This window comes from Procambarus clarkii, chromosome 87 (genome assembly GCF_040958095.1).
Source record: "Procambarus clarkii isolate CNS0578487 chromosome 87, FALCON_Pclarkii_2.0, whole genome shotgun sequence".
NCBI classification, from domain to species: Eukaryota; Metazoa; Arthropoda; class Malacostraca; order Decapoda; family Cambaridae; genus Procambarus; species Procambarus clarkii.
Genome location: NC_091236.1, coordinates 2106193 through 2130153, shown reverse-complemented (window position 1 = coordinate 2130153; position 23961 = coordinate 2106193). Strand labels below are relative to the sequence as shown.

At 42.8% G+C, this 23961-nt stretch overlaps 1 protein-coding gene across 1 annotated transcript in view; it reads left to right on the top strand.

Moving 5' to 3' along the window:
* LOC138358852 (uncharacterized) overlaps positions 1 to 23295 on the top strand; it is a 64196-nt gene extending 40901 nt beyond the window's left edge. Inside the window, exon 4 of the mRNA XM_069317202.1 lies at positions 22711 to 23295. Coding sequence (XP_069173303.1) covers positions 22711 to 22859 — 149 coding nt within the window. The 3' untranslated portion in view covers positions 22860 to 23295. The remainder of the gene's footprint in view (positions 1 to 22710) is intronic.
* Positions 23296 to 23961: the final 666 nt, after the last annotated feature.

Sequence of the window (23961 nt, the reverse complement as noted above, 5' to 3'; positions counted from 1 at the left end):
CATAGTATATTTACCGACGTTCAACGAAATTAGAAAGTAGAAATTTTAACTATGGAGTTGGACAAACCGGAAAACTATTTTTTACTTGTGTTGCTTTGACAAAATAACGTAACCTAACCTTCCTAGGCCTAATACACAATATCTGAGGCCTAATATAGTACATATGTGTGCTATAATATTCCTAGGTATATTTAGGTTTGTTTTTTTAGCTTCATTTATTTTAAACGAATTCTTTACTAGTCAGTATACTACTTTCTAAAAGCCAAGTACGTACGAATTCGTGACTTTTGACGACCGTTACACTAGGTATTATCTAAGCAGGAGGATGGCTTGCTGCACCACATTTATATCCACTGGTAATAATAGTTTTTATTATGTTGAAGACACAAGGAGGCGAGTGGGACGACGCTTATACAAGTTGGGTTTCAGGAAATCACACAGGTAACAATTTATGTCCGGTGTATTCATTAACTTACTCGTTAATACAGTGGCGGAATTACGTTTGACCGGGGTGGCACAAAGGTCATACTGCATCAGAGACAAGTTGGCTAGGTTCCCCTGGAACAAACCATGTTTTAACACTTTCCTTGAATCACTACATGGTATTCAAAATGGGACATAGTAGCTTATGAAGATGCTTGGGTTCATCACAGTGTCATGCAAATAATCTATGCAACATGCACAATAATCCACAATAATCAATAACACATATGATGGTCACTGAATGTGTGATGTATCACATCCACTAAACGCTATAATGAGCGATACTCGGGGTCAGGTGGAACGCAGTTCTGCCACTCAGGACAGATGCATGTCTACCAATGGTCCTTGTATCTTTGCTTTCACCTGTTGCAGGTTATTGCTAGATACCACCACTCCTGGTTCACTCAGAATGAATGTGCTGAAATACAATAACACCAACGGGACCTGCAATTCTTAATCAAAATGTTTGTACTTACTCAGGTGTGCCCTCGTACATTCACATATAGCATACACAACAGTATACTTGCATAAGGTGTGGGAGGAACTTCACATGCGGTCAACTCATACCACTATGTGTGGAGTTACTGGAGTGTGTTGTTTCGCGACAATTACCTCATGAGGCAACATCCGAGAACTTCTCTAGTGTGGTAATGGTTTCCTGCACTTTCCACACAAGGAAATCAAGTGACAGAAATTTAAGCATTCTTGGAACTATACGAGGCATACGCAAGTTTATGAATGACGGATGACGTCATGCAATGGCAGGTCGCACGGATTGGCGGCCACATGTTGTGCCGTCAACACAATGAGCGCAGGTCGGCCACATGTTGTGGCGTCAACACAATGAGCGCAGGGCGGCCACATGTTGTGCCGTCAACACAATGAGCGCAGGTCGGCCACATGTTGTGGCGTCAACACAATGAGCGCAGGTCGGCCACATGTTGTGGCGTCAACACAATGAGCGCAGGTCGGCCACATGTTGTGGCGTCAACACAATAAGCGCAGGTCGGCCACATGTTGTGGCGTCAACACAATGAGCGCAGGTCGGCCACATGTTGTGCCGTCAACACAATAAGCGCAGGTCGGCCACATGTTGTGCCGTCAACACAATGAGCGCAAAATGAAGTCAATGGGAATAACCGGTAAAGTAGGACGCTGGATACTCAGTTTTCTGTCAAACAGGACTCAGCGAGTAACTGTCAACCATATAAAATCTAGTCCAAGTGCAGTGAAAAGCTCTGTACCTCAGGGTACAGTCCTTGCACCGCTGCTTTTCCTAATTCTCATATCAGATATAGACAAAAATACAAGTCACAGCTTCGTATCATCCTTTGCAGATGACACAAAAATCAGTATGAAAATTACCTCGGCTGAGGACATTGAAAAACTTCAAGCTGATATTAATAAAGTTTTCGACTGGGCATCAGAAAATAACATGATGTTTAACAGTGATAAATTCCAGGTACTCAGGTACGGTAAAAATGAGGACCTTAAACATAATACAGAGTACAAAACACAATCAAATGGGCCCATAGTAGGAAAACAGCATGTAAAGGATTTGGGAATAATAATGTCTGACGACCTAACGTTTAAGGAGCATAACCATGCAAATATTGCGACAGCCAGAAAAATGATAGGATGCATTACGAGAACTTTCAAATCCAGGGATCCCATCAAAATGGTTGTACTCTTCAAGTCACTTGTGTTGTCCCGTCTTGAGTACTGCTCAGTACTCACTTCCCCCTTCAGAGCAGGAGAGATTGCTGAAATAGAGGGAATACAGAGAACATATACAGCACGCATAGACGCAATAAAGCACCTAAATTATTGGGATCGTCTCAAAGCCCTCCAAATGTACTCACTAGAAAGAAGACGAGAGAGATATCAAATAATATACACCTGGAAGATACTGGAGGGCCAAGTACCAAATCTACACAGTAAAATAACAACGTACTGGAGTAAACGATATGGAAGAAAATGTAGAATAGAACCAGTGAAGAGCAGAGGTGCCATAGGCACAATCAGAGAACACTGTATAAACATCAGAGGTCCGCGGTTGTTCAACGTCCTCCCAGCAAGCATAAGAAATATTGCCGGAACAACAGTGGACATTTTCAAGAGGAAACTAGATTTATTCCTCCAAGGAGTACCGGACCAACCGGGCTGTGGTGGGTATGTGGGCCTGCGGGCCGCTCCAAGCAACAGCCTGGTGGACCAAACTCTCACAAGTCAAGCCTGGCCTCGGGCCGGGCTTGGGGAGTAGAAGAACTCCCAGAACCCCATCAACCAGGTATCAACCAGGTTAGCGCTGGTCGACCACATGTTGTGCCGTCAACACAATGAGCTCAGGTCGACCACATGTTGTGGCGTCAAAACAATAAGCGTAGGTCGGCCACATGTTGTGTCGTCAACACAATCAGCGCAGGTTGAAACAGAGTTCAGTTTGCCAAGAAACTTGGCATCGCGTGGAAACTTAACTGATACATTACACGCAGTATTTCCTGGTATGATTCAAATGTTCTCTGAATCTATTCCTAACAATTAAGGACACTGATGACAAGATTGTATTGGGATAACTTTCACACTTAATTTGCATTATTTCCTGGTGTGTATGATTCTGCTCTAACTTCACTTAGTAACAATATAACTTCTCACACTGATTCTTGGGGTGCAGTCAATTACGGCAGAACGTATCTCGTTATTTTAACTTAAAGGTGTTTTTGACCTTGTCAATATTTATCATCTGTTGACTGGGCAGATGTAAATTAACAAATCTATCTGCGTCTGTTCTTACGACAAAAATGATTACTGGCTTACATGGACACAAACATCTTTAAAGCTTAATTGGCCAATCAAGTACAGCCTGTACCGCTGGCGTCTAGACTGTCTAAGCTGTTAGGCTCATCAAAGGTGACGTGAATCGTGACGTCATTGAGCACTGGTAGACGATTGGCGAAGAACTGAACAGCTAATTTCTCGCTATTGCCTGATGCAGAATTTACCAGTCTTTAGCGTCATAAGATGGCTACAAAACTCCCTCACTTTTCTACCATGTAATTTTACATGATAAGACTGTCCTTCTTAATCGACTAATGGACGCACGATGACCTTCGTGTTATAATCCCTTTCTACTCAATCAGGGCTCCTCATGGAGACTAAACTTGAAAAGTCTTTCCACATTACTAACGAAACTAATCTTTATATGCACTGGTGGACGAAGTTTGTTTCACGTGATCAATTTGTTTGTACCCCAGGTCGGCGATCCCGACCTGGGGTACTGCCATGTACGCGACCAGTCAACCGGGAAAAAGCCAATCTCTCATGCCAAATTTATCAAACTTAACTTTAACTTAACAACTAAACCTCTCCTAACTAAACATAACCAGTACCAAGCATCACATAATTTAAACTTTACCTAACCAGTCATTGCCTATTTTTACGTAAACCGAATCTCACCTAACCTAACTTAACCATAAATCAAACAAACATTCAGACTTTAACGTCTGAATATGTTTGTTTAGTTTATATATTATATCTGTTCTCACCTAACAATATCATAGTACACTATACACAAAGAGTTTATGTTCAGGGAAGATATATAACATACTTGTGAAATATTGTTTAAATAATCAATAAAGCTTCCTTTCCACTGTAAATAGGGCACTTTTGCCTAAGAACGACCTGTAGAGTACAGACACCTATAGAGCGCTAAAGGTTGTGGAGCAGATGTGGCTGTGAAACACTGTGACCTATAGAACCAGGGAAGGGGGCCAGCCCTTCAGGCCACGTTTCAAAGGAATCTTGCAGAGGAATCTTACATCAAAGGAATCTTGCAGAGATGTAGCCCCTGTGAACATACGCCTATATACCTTGGTGGCCCTGTAGAGCATGCGGGCCTGTTAAGCACGCAGGAATGTAGAGCACACGAGCCTTTAGAGCACGCGGCCAGTAGAGCACGCAGGCCTATAGAGCACGCGGGCCTGTAAAGCACACGAGCCTTTAGAGCACGCGGGCCTGTAGAGTACCTCAATGGGCAGATGGTTCCACTCAGCATGTTTTGCTTGGGTGGCATGAAGAGTATGTGGTCCTGTAAATCAAGCGGCATTTGCATGTACGTGATCCTTTAAGTTACGGTAACATGTACGGGACATGGTCTTGTAAAGCACAGCGGGGAGTAGAGCCAGCGTATAGTAGAGCAGCGGGCAAGTAGAACCCGCGGCCGTGTTGGGCACGCGGGCATGTAGAGCACTGGAGCGTGTAGGTCATGGGGACATGTGGCGCACGTTGTCCTGTAGGGCACGGGTGACTGTAGAGCACGGTGTCATATAGGGCACGGGAGACTGTAGAGCACGGTGTCATATAGGGCACGGGAGACTGTAGAGCACGGTGGCATATAGGGCACGGGTGACTGTAGAGCACGGTGTCATATAGGGCACGGGTGACTGTAGAGCACGGTGTCATATATGGCACGGGAGACTGTAGAGCACGGTGTCATATAGGGCACGGGTGACTGTAGAGCACGGTGTCATATAGGGCACGGGAGACTGTAGAGCACGGTGTCATATAGGGCACGGGAGACTGTAGAGCACGGTGTCATATACGGCACGGGTGACTGTAGAGCACGGTGTCATATAGGGCACGGGAGACTGTAGAGCACGGTGTCATATACGGCACGGGTGACTGTAGAGCACGGTGTCATATAGGGCACGGGTGACTGTAGAGCACGGTGTCATATACGGCACGGGTGACTGTAGAGCACGGTGTCATATATGGCACGGGAGACTGTAGAGCACGGTGTCATATATGGCACGGGAGACTGTACAGCACGGTGTCATATAGGGCACGGGAGACTGTAGAGCACGGTGGCATATAGGGCACGGGAGACTGTAGAGCACGGTGGCATATATGGCACGGGAGACTGTACAGCACGGGAGACTGTAGAGCACGGTGGCATATAGGGCACGGGAGACTGTAGAGCACGGTGGCATATAGGGCACGGGAGACTGTAGAGCACGGTGGCATATAGGGCACGGGAGACTGTAGAGCACGGTGTCATACAGAACACGGGAGACTGTAGAGCACGGTGTCATATAGGGCACGGGAGACTGTAGAGCACGGTGGCATACAGAACACGGGAGACTGTAGAGCACGGTGGCATATAGGGCACGGGAGACTGTAGAGCACGGTGTCATACAGAACACGGGAGACTGTAGAGCACGGTGTCATATAGGGCACGGGAGACTGTAGAGCACGGTGGCATACAGAACACGGGAGACTGTAGAGCACGGTGTCATATAGGGCACGGGAGACTGTAGAGCACGGTGGCATATAGGGCACGGGTGACTGTAGAGCACGGTGGCATACAGAACACGGGTGACTGTAGAGCACGGTGGCATGTAGGGCACGGGAGACTGTAGAGCACGGTGTCATATAGGGCACGGGTGACTGTAGAGCACGGTGGCATACAGAACACGGGTGACTGTAGAGCACGGTGGCATACAGAACACGGGAGACTGTAGAGCACGGTGTCATATAGGGCACGGGAGACTGTAGAGCACGGTGTCATATAGGGCACGGGTGACTGTAGAGCACGGTGGCATACAGAACACGGGTGACTGTAGAGCACGGTGGCATGTAGGGCACGGGAGACTGTACAGCACGGTGTCATATAGGGCACGGGTGACTGTAGAGCACGGTGTCATATAGGGCACGGGTGACTGTAGAGCACGGTGTCATATAGGGCACGGGAGACTGTAGAGCACGGTGTCATATAGGGCACGGGTGACTGTAGAGCACGGTGGCATATAGGGCACGTGAACATGAAGGGCACTGTAGCCTATAGAGTAATTGGTCCTGTACGGCATTGGATCCATTGGAATATATGGTCCTGCACGGCACGGTAACTGTACAGCACGGTAAATGTAGAGTATCGTTAATGTAGAGCACGGGTACTGTAGAGAACGGGAACTGTAGAGAACGGCAACTGTTGAGCACGGGAATTGTAGAGCCCGGGGACAGTAGAGCACAGAGACTGTTAAGCATGGAGACTGTAGAGCACGGGAACTGTAAGGCACGGGAACTGTTGAGCACGAGGACTGCAGAGCACGGGAACTGTAGAGCACGGGAACTGTAGAGCACGGGAACTGTAGAGCACGGGAACTGTAGAGCACGGGGACTGTAGAGCACGGGGACTGTAGAGCAAAGGAATTGCAGAGCACGAGAACTGTAAAGCACGGGGATTGTAGAGCACGGGAACAGTAGAGCACTGGGACTGTAGAGCACGGGGACTGTAGAACACGGGAACTGTAGAGCACGGGGACTGTAGAGTACGGGAACTGTAGAGCACCGGGGACTGTAGAGCACTGTTTTAGCACATGTGTTCAGTTGAGCACGGGAACTGTAGAGCACGAGAACTGTAGAGCATGGGGACTGTAGAGTACGGGGACTGTACAACACGAGTACTGTGGAACACGTGGACTGTAGAGCACGGGGACTGTAGATCACGGAAACTGTAGAGCACGGGGACTGTAGAGCATGGGAACTGTACAGCAAGGGGACTCTATAGCATGGGGACTGTAGAGCATGGAAACTGTAGAACACGAAGACTGTAGAGCACGGGCACTGTAGAAGTCGTGGGCTGTAGAGCACGGGGACTGTAGAACACTGGGTCTGTAGGGCATGTGTACAGTTGAGCACGGGAACTGTAGAGCACATGAACTGTACAGCAAGGGGACTGTAGAGCACGGGAACTGTAGAGCACGGGAACTGTACAGCACATGGGCTGTAGAGTACGGGAACTGTAGAGCATGGGGACTGTAGAGCACGGGAACTGTATGTGGGAACCGACCTGTGAGATTTATATTTATTTAATTTATATGAATTTATATTTACGTTAATTTATATACTTCGATAGCAATTTGTATAATGATAAGTGGACTGTATTTCTGCAATAATCTCATAATCTCACAAATCGATCCTCTACACATTAGGGGGGGGTTATATTAATTTAATTTATATATATGCAGCCAATCAAACTACAGTATTAGACTACATACATTGAAAAGGTTCCTTATCTTATAGTACAGCAGGTCTTAGTCCACCAGGTATAACTAGGGTGTAGACACCACATTTTCCCTCTTTGAGGTAGCTTCCATCACCCTGGTAACTGATGCACAAAGCATGCTTCCTCGTCTTAACCTGTTAAAAGGGCGCTAGCTGTAAAGCCAGAATCCTATATATGACAAGTATATCAGAGAAACACTGTACATGGAACAATGAAGACCTGGCTTAATTACCTTTAGTATGAGGCTATGTCGTGCTCTAACCGGGTCACCCTATATAATGACATTAATGGCCATAAATGAAAGTTAAACGGGTTTCGGAAAGAACACTTAACTTGATTTGTTGACAGCGTGTTGATAATGGTACACCTTTGGTTTCCATAACACTACGTCCAAGTAAAATTAACAGGAGCCGTATTTGCTCCCGTGAGCCTCTCTGGTCTTAGTATAAACAATGGCTGCCCCTCCTTCCTCACTCCTGACGCCTGGCTTACATTTTCCAGATGACAGAAAGTGATAGAAGGGTCACATTTACTCTACTTTAATATTGATAATTAAGTTAATTTATATGAGATGTTTTTATGATGGTAAAGTCCAAAGACTAATGTATTTAAGAATAATTCCCACCATAATAGGTGGAGAATTTATAATAGTATGTGGTGATGATATCCTGTTTTCTATAGACGGTAATTCCACTACAAGTTACGTTTTCTATGGGTTAACTTGTTTATACAATACAGCAATTATTATCTGTCTGTATGTTATATTAAATGGTGTCGGATTTTCCGACATAATTCCCCAGGGGCTGCTCACGGGTCGAAGTCCTAATTAGAACAGACGAACACCGATACTCCTCCTTCGAATTATTAGATTATTTTGATGTTAGTAGTTAGTAATCACACATTTGTGCGTCTGTTCGTACAGGACGGATGTCCCGTACTAGAGTTGCAGGGGTTAGAAGTCATTTCCCTGTCAACTCTTGAAAGGCTAATATTCAAGCCTAATTACATATTATTTAACCCAGAAGACTGGATGTGATCAAGTACTACAGTCAAGTATGATTCAGGGACTGCAGTGAGATCAGTGACATTAGATATAACTTGAAGTTTGTTCAGGTAACTGGTCACTGATATATAAACACTGAGGCCCATGGAATACATCTTGATTAAATAATAAATGTATCAAATCAGTCATCAGATTTATTGGGGTTTAATTTAGTTAATTGATTCAGAAGATTGAATAGCTCATCATTAAAGTAAAGTATGGTTCTGAGACTGCAGTGGGTTCAGTGACATTGGTCGCAGTGACTTGTAGCTGTTTTAGGCTACTGTTCACTGATTTGCCACTGAGGCCTCATGAACTCGTCTTCAGCTTCAAATGATGATACTAACATCAACCTCTGTTGGTATAGTCAGCTGTAATCACCTTAGTATAATGCTACTGGAGAAATATAATCAGCTGACAAATTTAGATTTCTATTGGTATTGTTTATCTGCAGGCATAGGTCTCCTCAGGCTTGATACTGGGCCTGAGAGTAATTTACCTCCTGCAGAGTTTAACATGGTTATGCCCTGATATTTAGTAGGGCTACCGATGAATCGATGACAATAGTCTGTCCCTACAAGGAGACCGAAGTCGGTGAGGTGATCAGACTTAATATTATCTGCCAATTTTATTCCTCTATTTCTCAGGAATTTGGCTGTTGCTCTCAGACCTTGAACTTGTAGGTCTACTGGTATTTTGTCCACCACAATGGCTTGTACTCGACAGACGTACCTGCCTAAACGTACTGATGGTTGTACCACCTGGTAGACTTGAGGTCCTGCATCTGTTACAAACCCTGAGATATTGAATGACATCTGGGCTACAGGCCTTAATTGTAATTCATCTGCCAACTTTTTAGTGACATATGTTCTCTGGGATCCTTGGTCAAACAACCCACGGGTATGGACCTTGGCCCTCTTATTCAGGATGGTAATTTGGGCAGTAGACAAAGTCGTATTACCTTTAGACTTTGCCGATTGGGCACTCTTTGTTGGTTGTACCTTGCAATACTGTACTGAGGTGGGAATGCTATCTTCCACCTTGGGTCTTGAATACGTTAATTTCGTATATTTGCACAGTGCTGCATGGTGTCTACCTCTTCTACACCTGTTGCAGGTGTTGAATTGGGTATCACAATAGTCTATGTTGTGTGACTTGAGACACCTTGCACATCTCCCTAATTCCTGGAGTCGCTCAATACGAGTGTCTCTGGTTGGATAATTAGCACAACAGTATGTTGAATGTTTCTTTTTGCAGAACATACATGTCCCCCAGCCTACTGCACGTTTGGAAGTTACCGGTTTGGGTGAACTAGTAAGAGTAGGCTTGGAGGATTCTGCTGCATTGTCAGATTTTCTGCAACTTGATGTTTGAGTAATTGTTTGATGTTTATTTGGGGTAGTTGTTTTACCCTTTAATTGACTCTTATTTTCTATTTCTGAAGGCTTGTAAGAGGCTTTAACTTCCTCATTTGCTCGTCGTTTGTTTATGATGGAATGTAAATCTTCAGTGATGTCCTGTACTGTCAGGATGGTGTTATGTTGATGTGTGTATAATTCATCTAGTATAACGCTGGACAATTTTCGTTGAAGGACTACTTTGGTCATCCATTCACTAGTAGTTATATCAACCTTAAGACTGAATGTTCTTAGTAGTGACTCAAACTCCATGCTGAAGGATTGTAATGAGTCAGCAGTCTGATCAGGTTGAGGTAAATCCAGCAATTGTAGTACTAGATGTATGACAGTTTTCTCATTGCCAGCATTATTCCTAGGAAGCTGGACTGGGAAATTAGTGCTGTCGCTATTTTCATTTACATTTTCTACTACTGGTTCAGCTTCACCTCTAGTTTGGAGGCATGTTAACTTAGTAGCCTCAGGTATTGGGTTTTCAGAATCCACAGAGACTGTGGATAAATTGTCTGAGAACTGCTTAATTTCTGGTGGTATAATATTGGGTGAAGCTGTAGTGGGTGAAGCTTTACTGGGTGAAGCTTTATCCTTGTTGATTAAAGGATCTAATCTAGCTTGACATTTATTCTCAAAAAGATCCAGATCATCCATAACATTATCTACTTTATTTGATGTACTTGCTATTTGTTCTGATTCAATTATCCTGTGTAAATGTTCCAACCTGCCTTGAGTTTCTTCTTCATATTGTGCTAGGTCAGACAGGAATGGTTCCACGTCTTCAACTACTACGTCGTCGTGGACTTGATTTTGGTAAGATTTCCTATTTGCTTTCAATATATGCAATTGGGTTTGAATCTGTAACAGTGGTATTTTCAACCGATGATAATTAATTACAGGCTCATATAACAACTGTTCATATTGGTCGAGATCTCTTGTCAGTTGACGTTTGCTTGCTACTAAAGCACGCTTTGCTTTCTGTGGATTAGTCATGGTGACTTGTTAATTGGGCACCACTGGCTCATAAATTGTGAGCAAGTACTAATGGTAGCCTAGGGTAAAATTCTGCACTCACTAGGCAATAATCCTACCTCTACTAGAGGTTAGCACTTAAAATTAATACACATTATATATATATACAATCATACACACTAATGATTTGAGTGATAAACCAGTGTCACTGGAAGTACCTTTAGGTTAGCTCTTCTATATCACCCTAGGATGGTAGAGACACTAATTAATCACTCAAAGGTGTAATGATCATAAGTAAATTATTATATATACACAACTCAACTCGAGTTGATAAAAATTACACCCAAAATAGGGTCTGGACCATTCATTAATGGTGTGTTAATATCCTACCCTGTTGTGGGTTGGCAATTAGTAAATATTATACTGTGATCACTAGTGCAATATATATTAAATGATTCTCTATTTTGGAGAAATAATATACACAATTATTGATAATAGCCTCTTAATTAGCCTCTATGAAACTTCTAATATTATCAAGAAGTATTAAGTATTATTAGTGACCTCGCGAAATAAAGTCCACAAAATCGTAGATAATCTCTTGCGAAATTTAACACCACGAAATCCGTGAACAATCTTGCGAAACCACAGCCACTACTTTGGCTGGCTTCAATATTAGCGCTGTCATTTCACAGAATAACACGCCACCAAATATCTGTGGGTGTGCATGAAACCGCTGACTAAGGCTGATCTGAACTGAGCGGGGCTCGTGAACTGGCTTGAGACAACACTGCTGTCTTTGACTGGCTGGCCTTGTTTAAATCACACTGCACTAGTATATTTAATGAATCCACTGGTTAACTAGTTCATCCGGTACTAAGATGACCAAATGTGGGTTCAAAGGACCGAATAATCCGGTTCCGAAGGTCCAAATAATGTGGGAACCGACCTGTGAGATTTATATTTATTTAATTTATATGAATTTATACTTACGTTAATTTATATACTTCGATAGCAATTTGTATAATGATAAGTGGACTGTATTTCTGCAATAATCTCATAATCTCACAAATCGATCCTCTACACATTAGGGGGGTTTATATTAATTTAATTTATATATATGCAGCCAATCAAACTACAGTATTAGGCTACATACATTGAAAAGGTTCCTTATCTTATAGTACAGCAGGTCTTAGTCCACCAGGTATAACTAGGGTGTAGACACCACATTTTCCCTCTTTGAGGTAGCTTCCATCACCCTGGTAACTGATGCACAAAGCATGCTTCCTCGTCTTGACCTGTTAAAAGGGCGCTAGCTGTAAAGCCAGAATCCTATATATGACAAGTATATCAGAGAAACACTGTACATGGAACAATGAAGACCTGGCTTAATTACCTTTAGTATGAGGCTATGTCGTGCTCTAACCGGGTCACCCTATATAATGACATTAATGGCCATAAATGAAAGTTAAACGGATTTCGGAAAGAACACTTAACTTGATTTGTTGACAGCGTGTTGATAATGGTACACCTTTGGTTTCCATAACACTACGTCCAAGTAAAATTAACAGGAGCCGTATTTGCTCCCGTGAGCCTCTCTGGTCTTAGTATAAACAATGGCTGCCCCTCCTTCCTCACTCCTGACGCCTGGCTTACATTGTCCAGATGACAGAAAGTGATAGAAGGGTCACATTTACTCTACTTTAATATTGATAATTAAGTTAATTTATATGAGATGTTTTTATGATGGTAAAGTCCAAAGACTAATGTATTTAAGAATAATTCCCACCATAATAGGTGGAGAATTTATAATAGTATGTGGTGATGATATCCCGTTTTCTATAGACGGTAATTCCACTACAAGTTACGTTTTCTATGGGTTAACTTGTTTATACAATACAGCAATTATTATCTGTCTGTATGTTATATTAAATGGTGTCGGATTTTCCGACACTGTACAGCACGGGGGTTAGAGCATGGGGACTGTAGAGCATGGGGACTGTAGAGCACGGGAACTGTAGAGCACGGGGACTGTAGAACACGGGGACTGTAGAGCACGGGGACTGTAGAGCATGAGGACTGTAGAGTACAAGAACTGTAGAGCATGGGCACTTTAGAACACGGAGACTGTAGAGCACGAGAACTGTAGAGCACGGGGACCGTAGAACACGGGGACTGTAGAGAACGGGGACTGTAGAACACGGGGACTGTAGAGCATTGGAACTGTAGAGCATGGGGACTGTAGAGCATTGGAACTGTAGAGCATGGGAACTGTAGAACACGTGGGCTGTAGAGCACGGGGACTGTAGAACACTGGGTCTGCAGAGCATGTGTACAGTTTAGCACGGGAACTGTAGAGCACGGGAACTGTACAGCAAGGGGACTGTAGAGTATGGGGACTGTAGAGTACGGGAACTCTACAGCACGAGGACCGTAGAGCATGGGGACTGTAGAGCACGATGACTGTAGAGCACGGGGACTGTAGAGCACGGGGACGGTAGAGCACGGGGACTGTAGAGCATGGGGACTGTAGAGCAAGGGGACTGTAGAGCACGGGGACTGTAAAACACGGGGACTGTAGAGCACGGGAACTGTAGAGCACGGGGACTGTAGAGCACGGGGACTGTAAAACACGGGTACTGTAAAGCATGGGAACTGTAGAGGACGTGAACTGTAGATCACGGGAACTGTAGAGGACGGGGATTTTGGAGCGCGGAGACAGTAGAGCACGGGCACTTTAGAGCACGGGGACTGTAGAACACAAGAACTGTAGAGCACGGGAACCGTAGAACACGGGGACTGTATAGAACGGGGACTGTTGAACACGGGGATTGTAGAGCACGGGGACTGTAGAACACGGTTACTGTAGAGCACAGGTACTTTAGAACTTGGGGACTGTAGAGCGTGGCGACTAGAGCACAGGCACTATAGAACACGGAAACTATTGAGCACGGGGACTGTAGAGCGAGGGGACTGTAAAGCACAGGAACTGTAGAGCATAGAAACTGTAGAGCACTGAGACTGTAGAACACGGGTACTGTAGAACACGGGGACTGTAGAACACGGGGACTGTAGAGCACTGGGACTGTAGAGCACGGGGACATGTTTAAGAATGTGGTTCAGTAAGGCACGGATAGGCATCTAGGGCATGTGCTGATGGGCACGAGGTCCAGTAGAACTTGTGGTTCTATAGAGCATTGGGACCTGTAGAGTGTTACCTATCGTACGTTACGGCTCGTGATCCTACAGCAGCCAACTTTAATTACGTCTAGGGATACGACACAACTGCTGTTCTCAATAGCGAATCACCAGTATAACCCCTTGATAAGTAATGAGCACAAAAATAAAATCTTCCTTAGGACTGAAGAATAGAGACAATATCATATCTATATATATTAAATCTCAATAGCAAACAGATGATTATATGGTCACAATATATCACATTAAAAATATCACTGTATCTTCCAGACATTAAATTAAAATTATAATATGTATGGCTATGACAGAACAAAAATGTATAACTTAACTCCAACTAGATGTTATCTCCCTGGTTCCCGATCAGCTACTGAATAACATAACGCGGGAATCAAAACAGATTGCCTTGCCCCGCGAATAAATTGCCAAAGTTACAATATTTATTATTTCAACAATGGAGCAATACATTGTGACAAGAGTAATCTTAAACTAACTTAATGAATAATTAATACATATTGATATACAAACATAAGGTAATAACTTCTTTACATAGTAATTAAAATATGCATACAGAAAGGAATAATGGCATGCACACCCAGCAACGGACGATCCCACGACAATTTGCCAGATACAGTTCACTCAATTATTATTCACCTCTGTTACCCACTTATGATCACATATAAATCATTAGTTCCCGTGGGAAAACTGAGCACACAAAGAAATAAAACAATCATTCCCACGATACGTTGGGCCTAACGCCAACACTGTAACATGAATGTACGTTTGCATAGAACATATAAGTATATCAATATACATGCTTGTAATTTACACACAATTATAAATGTACATAGTAATTTATTTTCTTACGTATCTTATAGGAGTACGTAACACTTCCACCTCCAAGAAAAAAAATGCAATGGATTGAAGATCAATGGCATTTTTTCCGAAGTAAAAATGTTAAGGGAAAAGAAACATTTCATTTATGGTACATCAAAACTTCTTGACAAAGCATCAGCAATAACATTTTGCCTGCCTGGAATATGTTTGATTTCTACATTAAATTCCTGCAAAAACAATGACCAGCGCAGAATTCGTTGGTTCTTGACTTTCATCATATTTATAAAGATAAGGGGGTTGTGGTCTGTAAATACTAACACTTTATTTCCTGATAAGTAAATCTCAAACTTCTTAATTGACAATATAAGACCCAACGCCTCCTTTTCTACCACGGAATAATTTCTCTGAGCTGCATTAAATTTCCTAGAGTAATAATACACAGGATGCTCAATCTGGTCTAAACCAACTTGAATAAGCACAGCACCTATTCCAACATCTGACGCATCAATGTGTAATATAAATGGTTTATCAAATTGGGGACTAGCAAGAATAGGTGAGGTGGACAATATGCCCTTTAGGTTCTGAAAAGCATTCTGACAATCTTGTGTCCACTGAAACTTTACTTGCATGTGTAACAAATTAGTCTAAGGAGCAGCTACTGTTGAAAAATTTCTACAATAACGCCTATAGTATGCACACATACCAATAAACCGTTGGACTCCTTTCTTATTGGTTAACACTGGGTAGTCCACAATGGCTTGAATCTTATCTTGTAAGGGGATAATCTTACCTTGTCCTACCTCGTGTCCAAGATAAGTTATCGTACCTTTTGCCCAACTACACTTATTCATGTTTATGGTTAACTTTGCGTTTTTCAACACTGTAAACAAGTTCTTAAGGCCTAAGAGATGATCTGCCCAATTCTTACTGTACAAAACAATGTCATCAAGGTAGGCCCTACAATCTGGCACATCCTTGAGTAAGAAATTCATGAATCTTTGAAAAGTAGCCGGTGCATTTCTCAAACCGAATGGCATGACATTAAATTCATACGCACCATCAGGTGTAACAAAAGCAGTAACCTCTCTAGCATACTCTGTTAATGGAATTTGGTAATACCCTTTTGACAAATCAAGCTTACTTACATATTCGGCATGACCTATGGACTCTATACATTCTTCCAACAAGGGTAAAGGAAAAACGTCCACTGTAGTGTTCTTGTTCAGTTTCCTGTAATCCACGCACAATCTCCAGGTTCCATCTGGTTTTGGCACTAACAAACACGGAGAGCTCCAAGTACTTTGACTTGGCCGAACGAAATCATGCTGGAGCAGATATTCCACTTCTGCTTGTATAATTTTCCTCTTTTCGGGATTCACTCGGTACGGATGTTGTCGAATGGGGGTGCTGTCCAGGAGCTGAATGTCGTGTGTGATGAGGTGGGTCTGGGTAGGAACCTCCCCAAACAGAGATGTATGGTGGTCCAGCAGAGCCTGGAACTCATCACGTTGTTCCTCCTGTAAATGACATAGCATCTCCCTGCCATTGGAACTGGAACTGAGAAGTTGGATATTAACATCATGTCTCTCACTACAATTATCCTCAGGTGGTAACTCTTTCCGACTAAAACAAGCTACTACACCAGGTCCAACATAAGCTTTTAATCTGTTAATGTGCACAGTCATTTGGGGTTCTGAAAGATTAGGGCTAATTAGTTTATAGGTTAGGTCTCCCACCTTGTCTACCACTTGGTAGGGTCCGGCGAACTTATGGGACATGGAAGTCCCCATACGAGGTTTCAACACCAACACCAAATCTCCGACAGCAAAAGACCTGAGCTTAGCTTTGAACTTCTTGTCATATCTTACTTTCATGGCTTGTTGAGTCCTTCCCAGATGTTCTTTCGCCAACTCACGAGCCCGACACAACTTAGCCTTGACCTCACTCAAGTACAATCCGCTCTGATGAACAGAGACATCTCCCAACAACTTTTCTTGTAGCATTTTAAAAGGACCTCTTACTTGGTGACCAAACACTAGTTCAAAGGGTGAACAGCCCAATGACTCTTGTAGCCCTTCTCTAGCAGCAAACAACACAAAGGGGAGATTCTCATCCCAATTACGTGGATGAGTTTCTCCGGTTGTCTTCAGCATTTGTTTCAAAGTCTGGTGGAAACGTTCAAGCCCACCTTGGCTTTGGGGATGATATGGACTGGATAATTTGTGCCGAATCCCTCGGGATTCGCAAAAAGTTCTGAAAACTTTAGAAACAAAATTTCCCCCATTATCACTCTGAATAACTCTAGGCATTCCAAACAACGAAAAGAATCTTTCAAGACACTTGATGAGATTATGAGCCTTGGTATTCCGTAGAGCATAAGCTTCAGGAAATCTAGTAGTCATACACATGAGAGTGAACAAAAACATGTTACCCGTTTTAGTCTTAGGTAAAGGACCCACACAATCAATTACAACATGAGTAAATGGTTCATCAGGAACTACAATAGGTTGCAATGGTGCTCTAGGTACAGATTGATTTGGTTTACCCACAATTTGACAGGGTATACAGTTATGACAATATCTGACCACGTCTTTCTTTAACTTTGGCCAGAAAAAATATTTACTTATCTTATGGTACATATTCGTGATACCTTGATGACCTCCCATGGGATCATCATGTGCAGCCTGCAGGACCTGCCTACGATAATCATTGGGGACAACGAGTTGGGTTCTAATCTCACAATCATCTGAAGAGGGAGTTCCCTTGGGTCTCCACCTTCTCATCAGAAGTCGATCCTTGAAGAAGAAACCCGTCCCTTCCTCCAATGCATCAATATTATCAGGAGCCTCAGAAATACACTTACTTAAACTAGGATCAGTAGTCTGTACAACACTTAAGGGCAATGACTCAGACTCAGCAGCGAGCGGGCAAGAACCTAGTAGCTTGATCTCTTTTCCCGATTGATCAGAATAAAATGGAGTCATAGCTACTTCGGCCTCACTCTCGACAACTGGCGCACTGGAGACAAGCGGGCAAGGTACAGATAGTTCAGCCTCCTCACCTTCACTTTCCTTGTGATTTAGGTTCGGCGGGGCTTCTACTACGGCCTCACTCTCATCATCCAGTCGAGTCATAAAGGAATCCTCAAGATCCACCTCCCACTCCTTTACTGAAGGGGTCCTGGTCTTGGGAACAGCAACCTCAGTGAAGACAGGATTACTCTCACCTGTTTGTCCCATTGATCTAGTTACAACACAAGCAGGGTAAATAATATCATCATCTGCTACTGGTTGAGCTAATACATTATGGGGTTTAGTTAACATGATGGGAAACTTGGGCCCTACAACCATTTGGTTGCCAAAATCATTACCTAGAATAAGGTCTACCCCAGGAATGGGCAGTTGTTTACTTACACCAACATTACACCATCCTGAAGTATATTTAGAATCAAGGTTAACTTGCAATAAGGACACTGGTTGCACACTACCGGCAATACCTTGGAGAAGCACAACTTCACCCAGATCTCGGGTGTCAACATCATCAAGTACCTTCTGGGTAATAAGAGACTGTGAAGCTCCAGTATCACGGAGTAATTGAACAGTCTTATGTCTACCATTATTACATAATAAGGTACCTGTGGAAATATAGGGTTTGAATTCAGCCATCCAATTGGGACTGACTGTAATACATGAAGAATTAATAGGTTGCAATCCTTTACTCATAATAAGACCAGTTGGTCGTAGTTCAGGATGCAAACTAAAACATGAAGAAATCACATGCCCCCTTCTCTTACAATGGGTACAATGTTTGACAGTGGACACCCTGGTAGAACCAACTGCCGGTTTAGAATTAGCATTACTAGGCTTAGATGATCCTGGCAATGGAGTAACCATCTTAGGGTTAGTAAGAGAAGAGTTCACGGGAGTAACTGTCGCACCAGGAGAAGACTTATACTGATAAGGAGTTCGGTGAGCATTGAAATTTACTCTACGACTAGACTTAGGTGAAGTGGCCGTAAACGGGGCCTTAGTCAGCAACTCATGCTCATCCGCGAGCTTTGACAGCTCATAAATATCTGTTACATTCTTTTGTTCTGCCATAAAAGTAGACAACTGGTCTGGGAGACATGACAATACTTCTTCCATTATAAGAAGATTCTTTAGAGCATCAAAATCAGTGACTGCAAGTGACTTTAACCATCTGTTGCAAAAATTCGTCTTCTGACGAGTAAAATCTGCTATTGTCTGATCCCTTATCCTCCTTAGGTTTCTGAACTTTTGCCTGTGTGCCTCTGGATTTAACTGGTACGCATTTAGGATGCTTTTCTTTACAAATTCATAATCAAAACTATGAGCGTCAGGTAGGGATGTAAAAACCTCCTGACTACGCCCCTTAAATTGAGACTGCATAATGGCTACCCACTGATCCCTTGGCCAGTTCATACTGATGGCAATTTTATAAAAATGTGCAAAGAAAACCTCAGGATCCTCCTCATTGAACTTGGGCAACTCTATATACTTATTCATCCTGATGGGATTATTATCACTTTGTTGAAACATTACTAGTATTTCCATGCCCAGCTGCCATACGCTGTGCTTCAAGCCTGAAGTTAGTGTTAGCCATTTGTTGTTGAATCTCTAATTGTTGCTTCTTTGTGGCTTCTATTTGCAACTGTGCCGCAATTTCTAAACGCCTAGTCTCCAGCTCCCTTTTCTGAGCTTCCGCCTCTAATATTTTCTGTTCCTTTTGAGCTTCAAGCTTAGCATGCTATTTGCGCTTCTAACTCAAGACGCTTTAACGTCATCTGATCACTCGACTCCTCTCTTAACTCCTCTAGAATTTCTTCTTCTAACTCCCCATTCTCAACAAAATGCGTCACAATGACTTTCAATATTTGGGCTTTAAACCATTCTATTGCTGGCGGTCAAATCCAACTGATTTGCCATTTGTATTAACTCAGTCTTTTTAAGGTTCTGAATCCCTTCAAAGTCTGGGTGAGCCACCAACGCTGCAACTTTCTCCTCCATCGTTACTAACACTTGGCACTGGATTCACAAAAATAATTAAAACAATGGCACTGCACTACACTTCACTGTAAAATTGTCACCACACTGAAAATTCGCTTGGCCTCACTGCACAAACAAAATATATAGGATGACTTACCTCAAAATCGTGAAACGTTGTTACTTGACACACAGGAAGGCTTGCTTGGCACATGGAATAGTTCTTAAGAAACACACAGACACTTGACACACTGGTACCTAGGAAGGCAAGGTTAGATTAGCATAATTAAGGTTAAGTGGGAACGATATTTCCCGGCACAGGCCCCCATAACTCTTTGTTACCTATCGTACGTTACGGCTCGTGATCCTACAGCAGCCAACTTTAATTACGTCTAGGGATACGACACAACTGCTGTTCTCAATAGCGAATCACCAGTATAACCCCTTGATAAGTAATGAGCACAAAAATAAAATCTTCCTTAGGACTGAAGAATAGAGACAATATCTTATCTGTATATATTAAATAAATCTCAATAGCAAACAGATGATTATATGGTCACAATATATCACATTAAAAATATCACTGTATCTTCCAGACATTAAATTAAAATTATAATATGTATGGCTATGACAGAACAAAAATGTATAACTTAACTCCAACTAGATGTTATCTCCCTGGTTCCCGATCAGCTACTGAATAACATAACGCGGGAATCAAAACAGATTGCCTTGCCCCGCGAATAAATTGCCAAAGTTACAATATTTATTATTTCAACAATGGAGCAATACATTGTGACAAGAGTAATCTTAAACTAACTTAATGAATAATTAATACATATTGATATACAAACATAAGGTAATAACTTCTTTACATAGTAATTAAAATATGCATACAGAAAGGAATAATGGCATGCACACCCAGCAACGGACGATCCCACGACAATTTGCCAGATACAGTTCACTCAATTATTATTCACCTCTGTTACCCACTTATGATCACATATAAATCATTAGTTCCCGTGGGAAAACTGAGCACACAAAGAAATAAAACAATCATTCCCACGATACGTTGGGCCTAACGCCAACACTGTAACATGAATGTACGTTTGCATAGAACATATAAGTATATCAATATACATGCTTGTAATTTACACACAATTATAAATGTACATAGTAATTTATTTTCTTACGTATCTTATAGGAGTACGTAACATAGAGCATGTGGTCCTCTAGGGGCACGTGAACCAGTAGAGCACGTTGAGTCTAGTTTGGAAGGGGGCCGTAGACCACGGGTCAACCTGAGCAGTAAGGAGAGGCTTAAGAGCAAAGGGACAACTGAAAGTTGGGAGTGATCAGGGGTTAGCTCCAAGCCATAACGAATATATAGTACTTGAAAGGGGTCAGAATAAAGATTTGTGGTGGAATGGGGGAAAGGAATGGTGCCCAACCACTTGGACTGTCGAGGCTTGAACGTCGACCTGCATGGGGAACGGGTATGAGCAGCCAGGCCTCTTGAACAGTACATAGCTTTTTGACCAATAAATCCCCGAATGCCAACACTGGTGTATTAACATAATGGCGGCTCGCAAAATTGTCGTGACTGCTCTTTTTCTATTGGTAGGTCCTCCCTACGGTTAGGTTCGGCCCCCTTTAGTACGTCAGTTTGTTAACGTTGGGGAAGCCCAAGATGACGGGCTAGTCTAGCAATGGGACCTGTAAAGCACAGGTTGTGCAAAGTACGAGGGAGGGTCTTTTAGAGCTAGTAGGACCCGTAGAGCTTGGAGAACCTGTAGAGCGCGAGTATGTCTGTAGCACTGGGAGTAACCGTTTTAGCTCGGAGGATCTGAAGAGCATAGGGTACCTGTTGAGCATTAGACATCCTGTAGAACAGGGGGGCTAGGTAGTACATGCATAGGGTGTGTAGGGCCTTTTAGAGCACGGCGAACTATAGAGCATGGGTGCCCTGTAGAGCTTGGTGGTCTCTAGAGCACGGGAGATCTGTAAGGCATGGAAGTCATGTAAGGCATAAAGAGCATGCAGAGCACGTGGGGCCTGTAGAGCATGGTTGCCCCGTAGATCATAGAGGACGAGGGGGCTATAGAGATTGGGTGCCTTACAGAGCACGGGGGGTCTGTAGAGCATGGGTGCCCCGTTGATCATCGAGGACGAGGGGACTATAGAGATTGGGTGCCTTACAGAGCGCGGGGGGGGTCTGTAGAGCATGGTTGCCCCGTAGATCATAGAGGACGAGGGGGCTATAGAGATTGGGTGCCTTACAGAGCACGGGGGGTCTGTAGAGCATGGTTGCCCCGTAGATCATAGAGGACGAGGGGGCTATAGAGATTGGGTGCCTTACAGAGCACGTGGGGTCTGTAGAGCATGGGTGCCCTGAAGAGCAAAGGACCCTGCAGAACACATGGTGCCTGTATAGCATGCAGGGCTTGCAGAACACTGGGGTTCCAGTATATCACATATCAATATGTGATATACAATGATCACTTATGTGATCAATATCACATAACTACCTTCACTTGTGTAATTTAATATATTTGCTGATGTCAACTTTTTGACATATAAGGATAAATTAACTTTCGCTCACACTTGATGTTATAATTGCATTAGTGAAGCATAATAATGTTGTTTATTAGCGTGTGAATGCTTTTGTTAAGCTTGGAACTGAAGTGATGTTGTTGTGTGTTGTGGGTGCAGGTGAGGGAGACCAGGTGAGCGTGTTCCGGCGGTGTCTATACTGTGACCACGGCGAGGCCGGCCTCCAGCTCCTCCAGCAGGACTTCCTCACCTCCGGCCTCCTGCAAAGAGAGGGTTTGTTCATTGGTTTTTGTCACGTGCTATATTAGATGGATATTTTACTGAGCTGTATTTCTTACCTATCTTAGCGAGTTATCCTAGAATGTTATTTTATTAAGATACATTTTAGGAGATACTTCTGGGAGTTAGAAAGTTATTTTAGGAAAGTTGTCTTTTGAAGTAACCTGAGTGTGTTTTCATAGGGGATCTTAACGGGTCAGCTAATAGAGTTATCTTAATAATGCATAGTGCTTAGTAGAGACGTGTTGCGAGTTATTAACGAGCAGGAATTATTAATGAGGAATATAGGGATGTGCTGGTTTGGAAGCGTGGTTTAGGACATACGAGGCTCCCACCAAGTACTATGAAACAAACTGTCTCAAATGAACAAATCCACAAGAGCCGTTACGAGGATTCGAACCTACGTCCAAAAGCATCGCAGATGCTGCCTTAATCGACTGAGCTACGACATGGTATAAGAATTGCAACCAGACATTCTACTGAATTTACTTGGATCCTGCAGCCTCTCCGAGACACAAACCAGGATTTTACACAATTCCCCCATACACTCGAGCTATGTCAATAGGCCGTTCTACCTCTTCACCCTTACTTCATTACACACAGAAATCACAATAGCGTGATGTATCAAATGAACGAATCCAAAAGGGTCGTGACGAGGATTGGGACCTGCGTATATATTAATATACGAAAGTACTTAAGGAAATTCCTTAAGTACTTAAGAATTCAAAATGTTTCAATTCTTCCTCCGTGGTCTGACACTGCCATATATATATATATATATATATATATATATATATATATATATATATATATATATATATATATATATATATATATATATTATATATATATATATATATATATATATATATATATATATATATATATATATATATATATATATATTATATATATATATATATATTAGTTAAGGAAATACTTCCGGAACACCTAAGAGACTCCATTGGGATTCATGACCCCAAATTCGCGGAAGGAGCCGGTCAGTGGGACACTCTCGTCAACTCTCATCCTCGACCGACTTTCCAAATGACTGCAAACAGTCCAAATGGGATAGCCCCATAGTGGAGAACATCGCCACATCATTGCTGGAGGCAGCTTCCAGGAAGGACA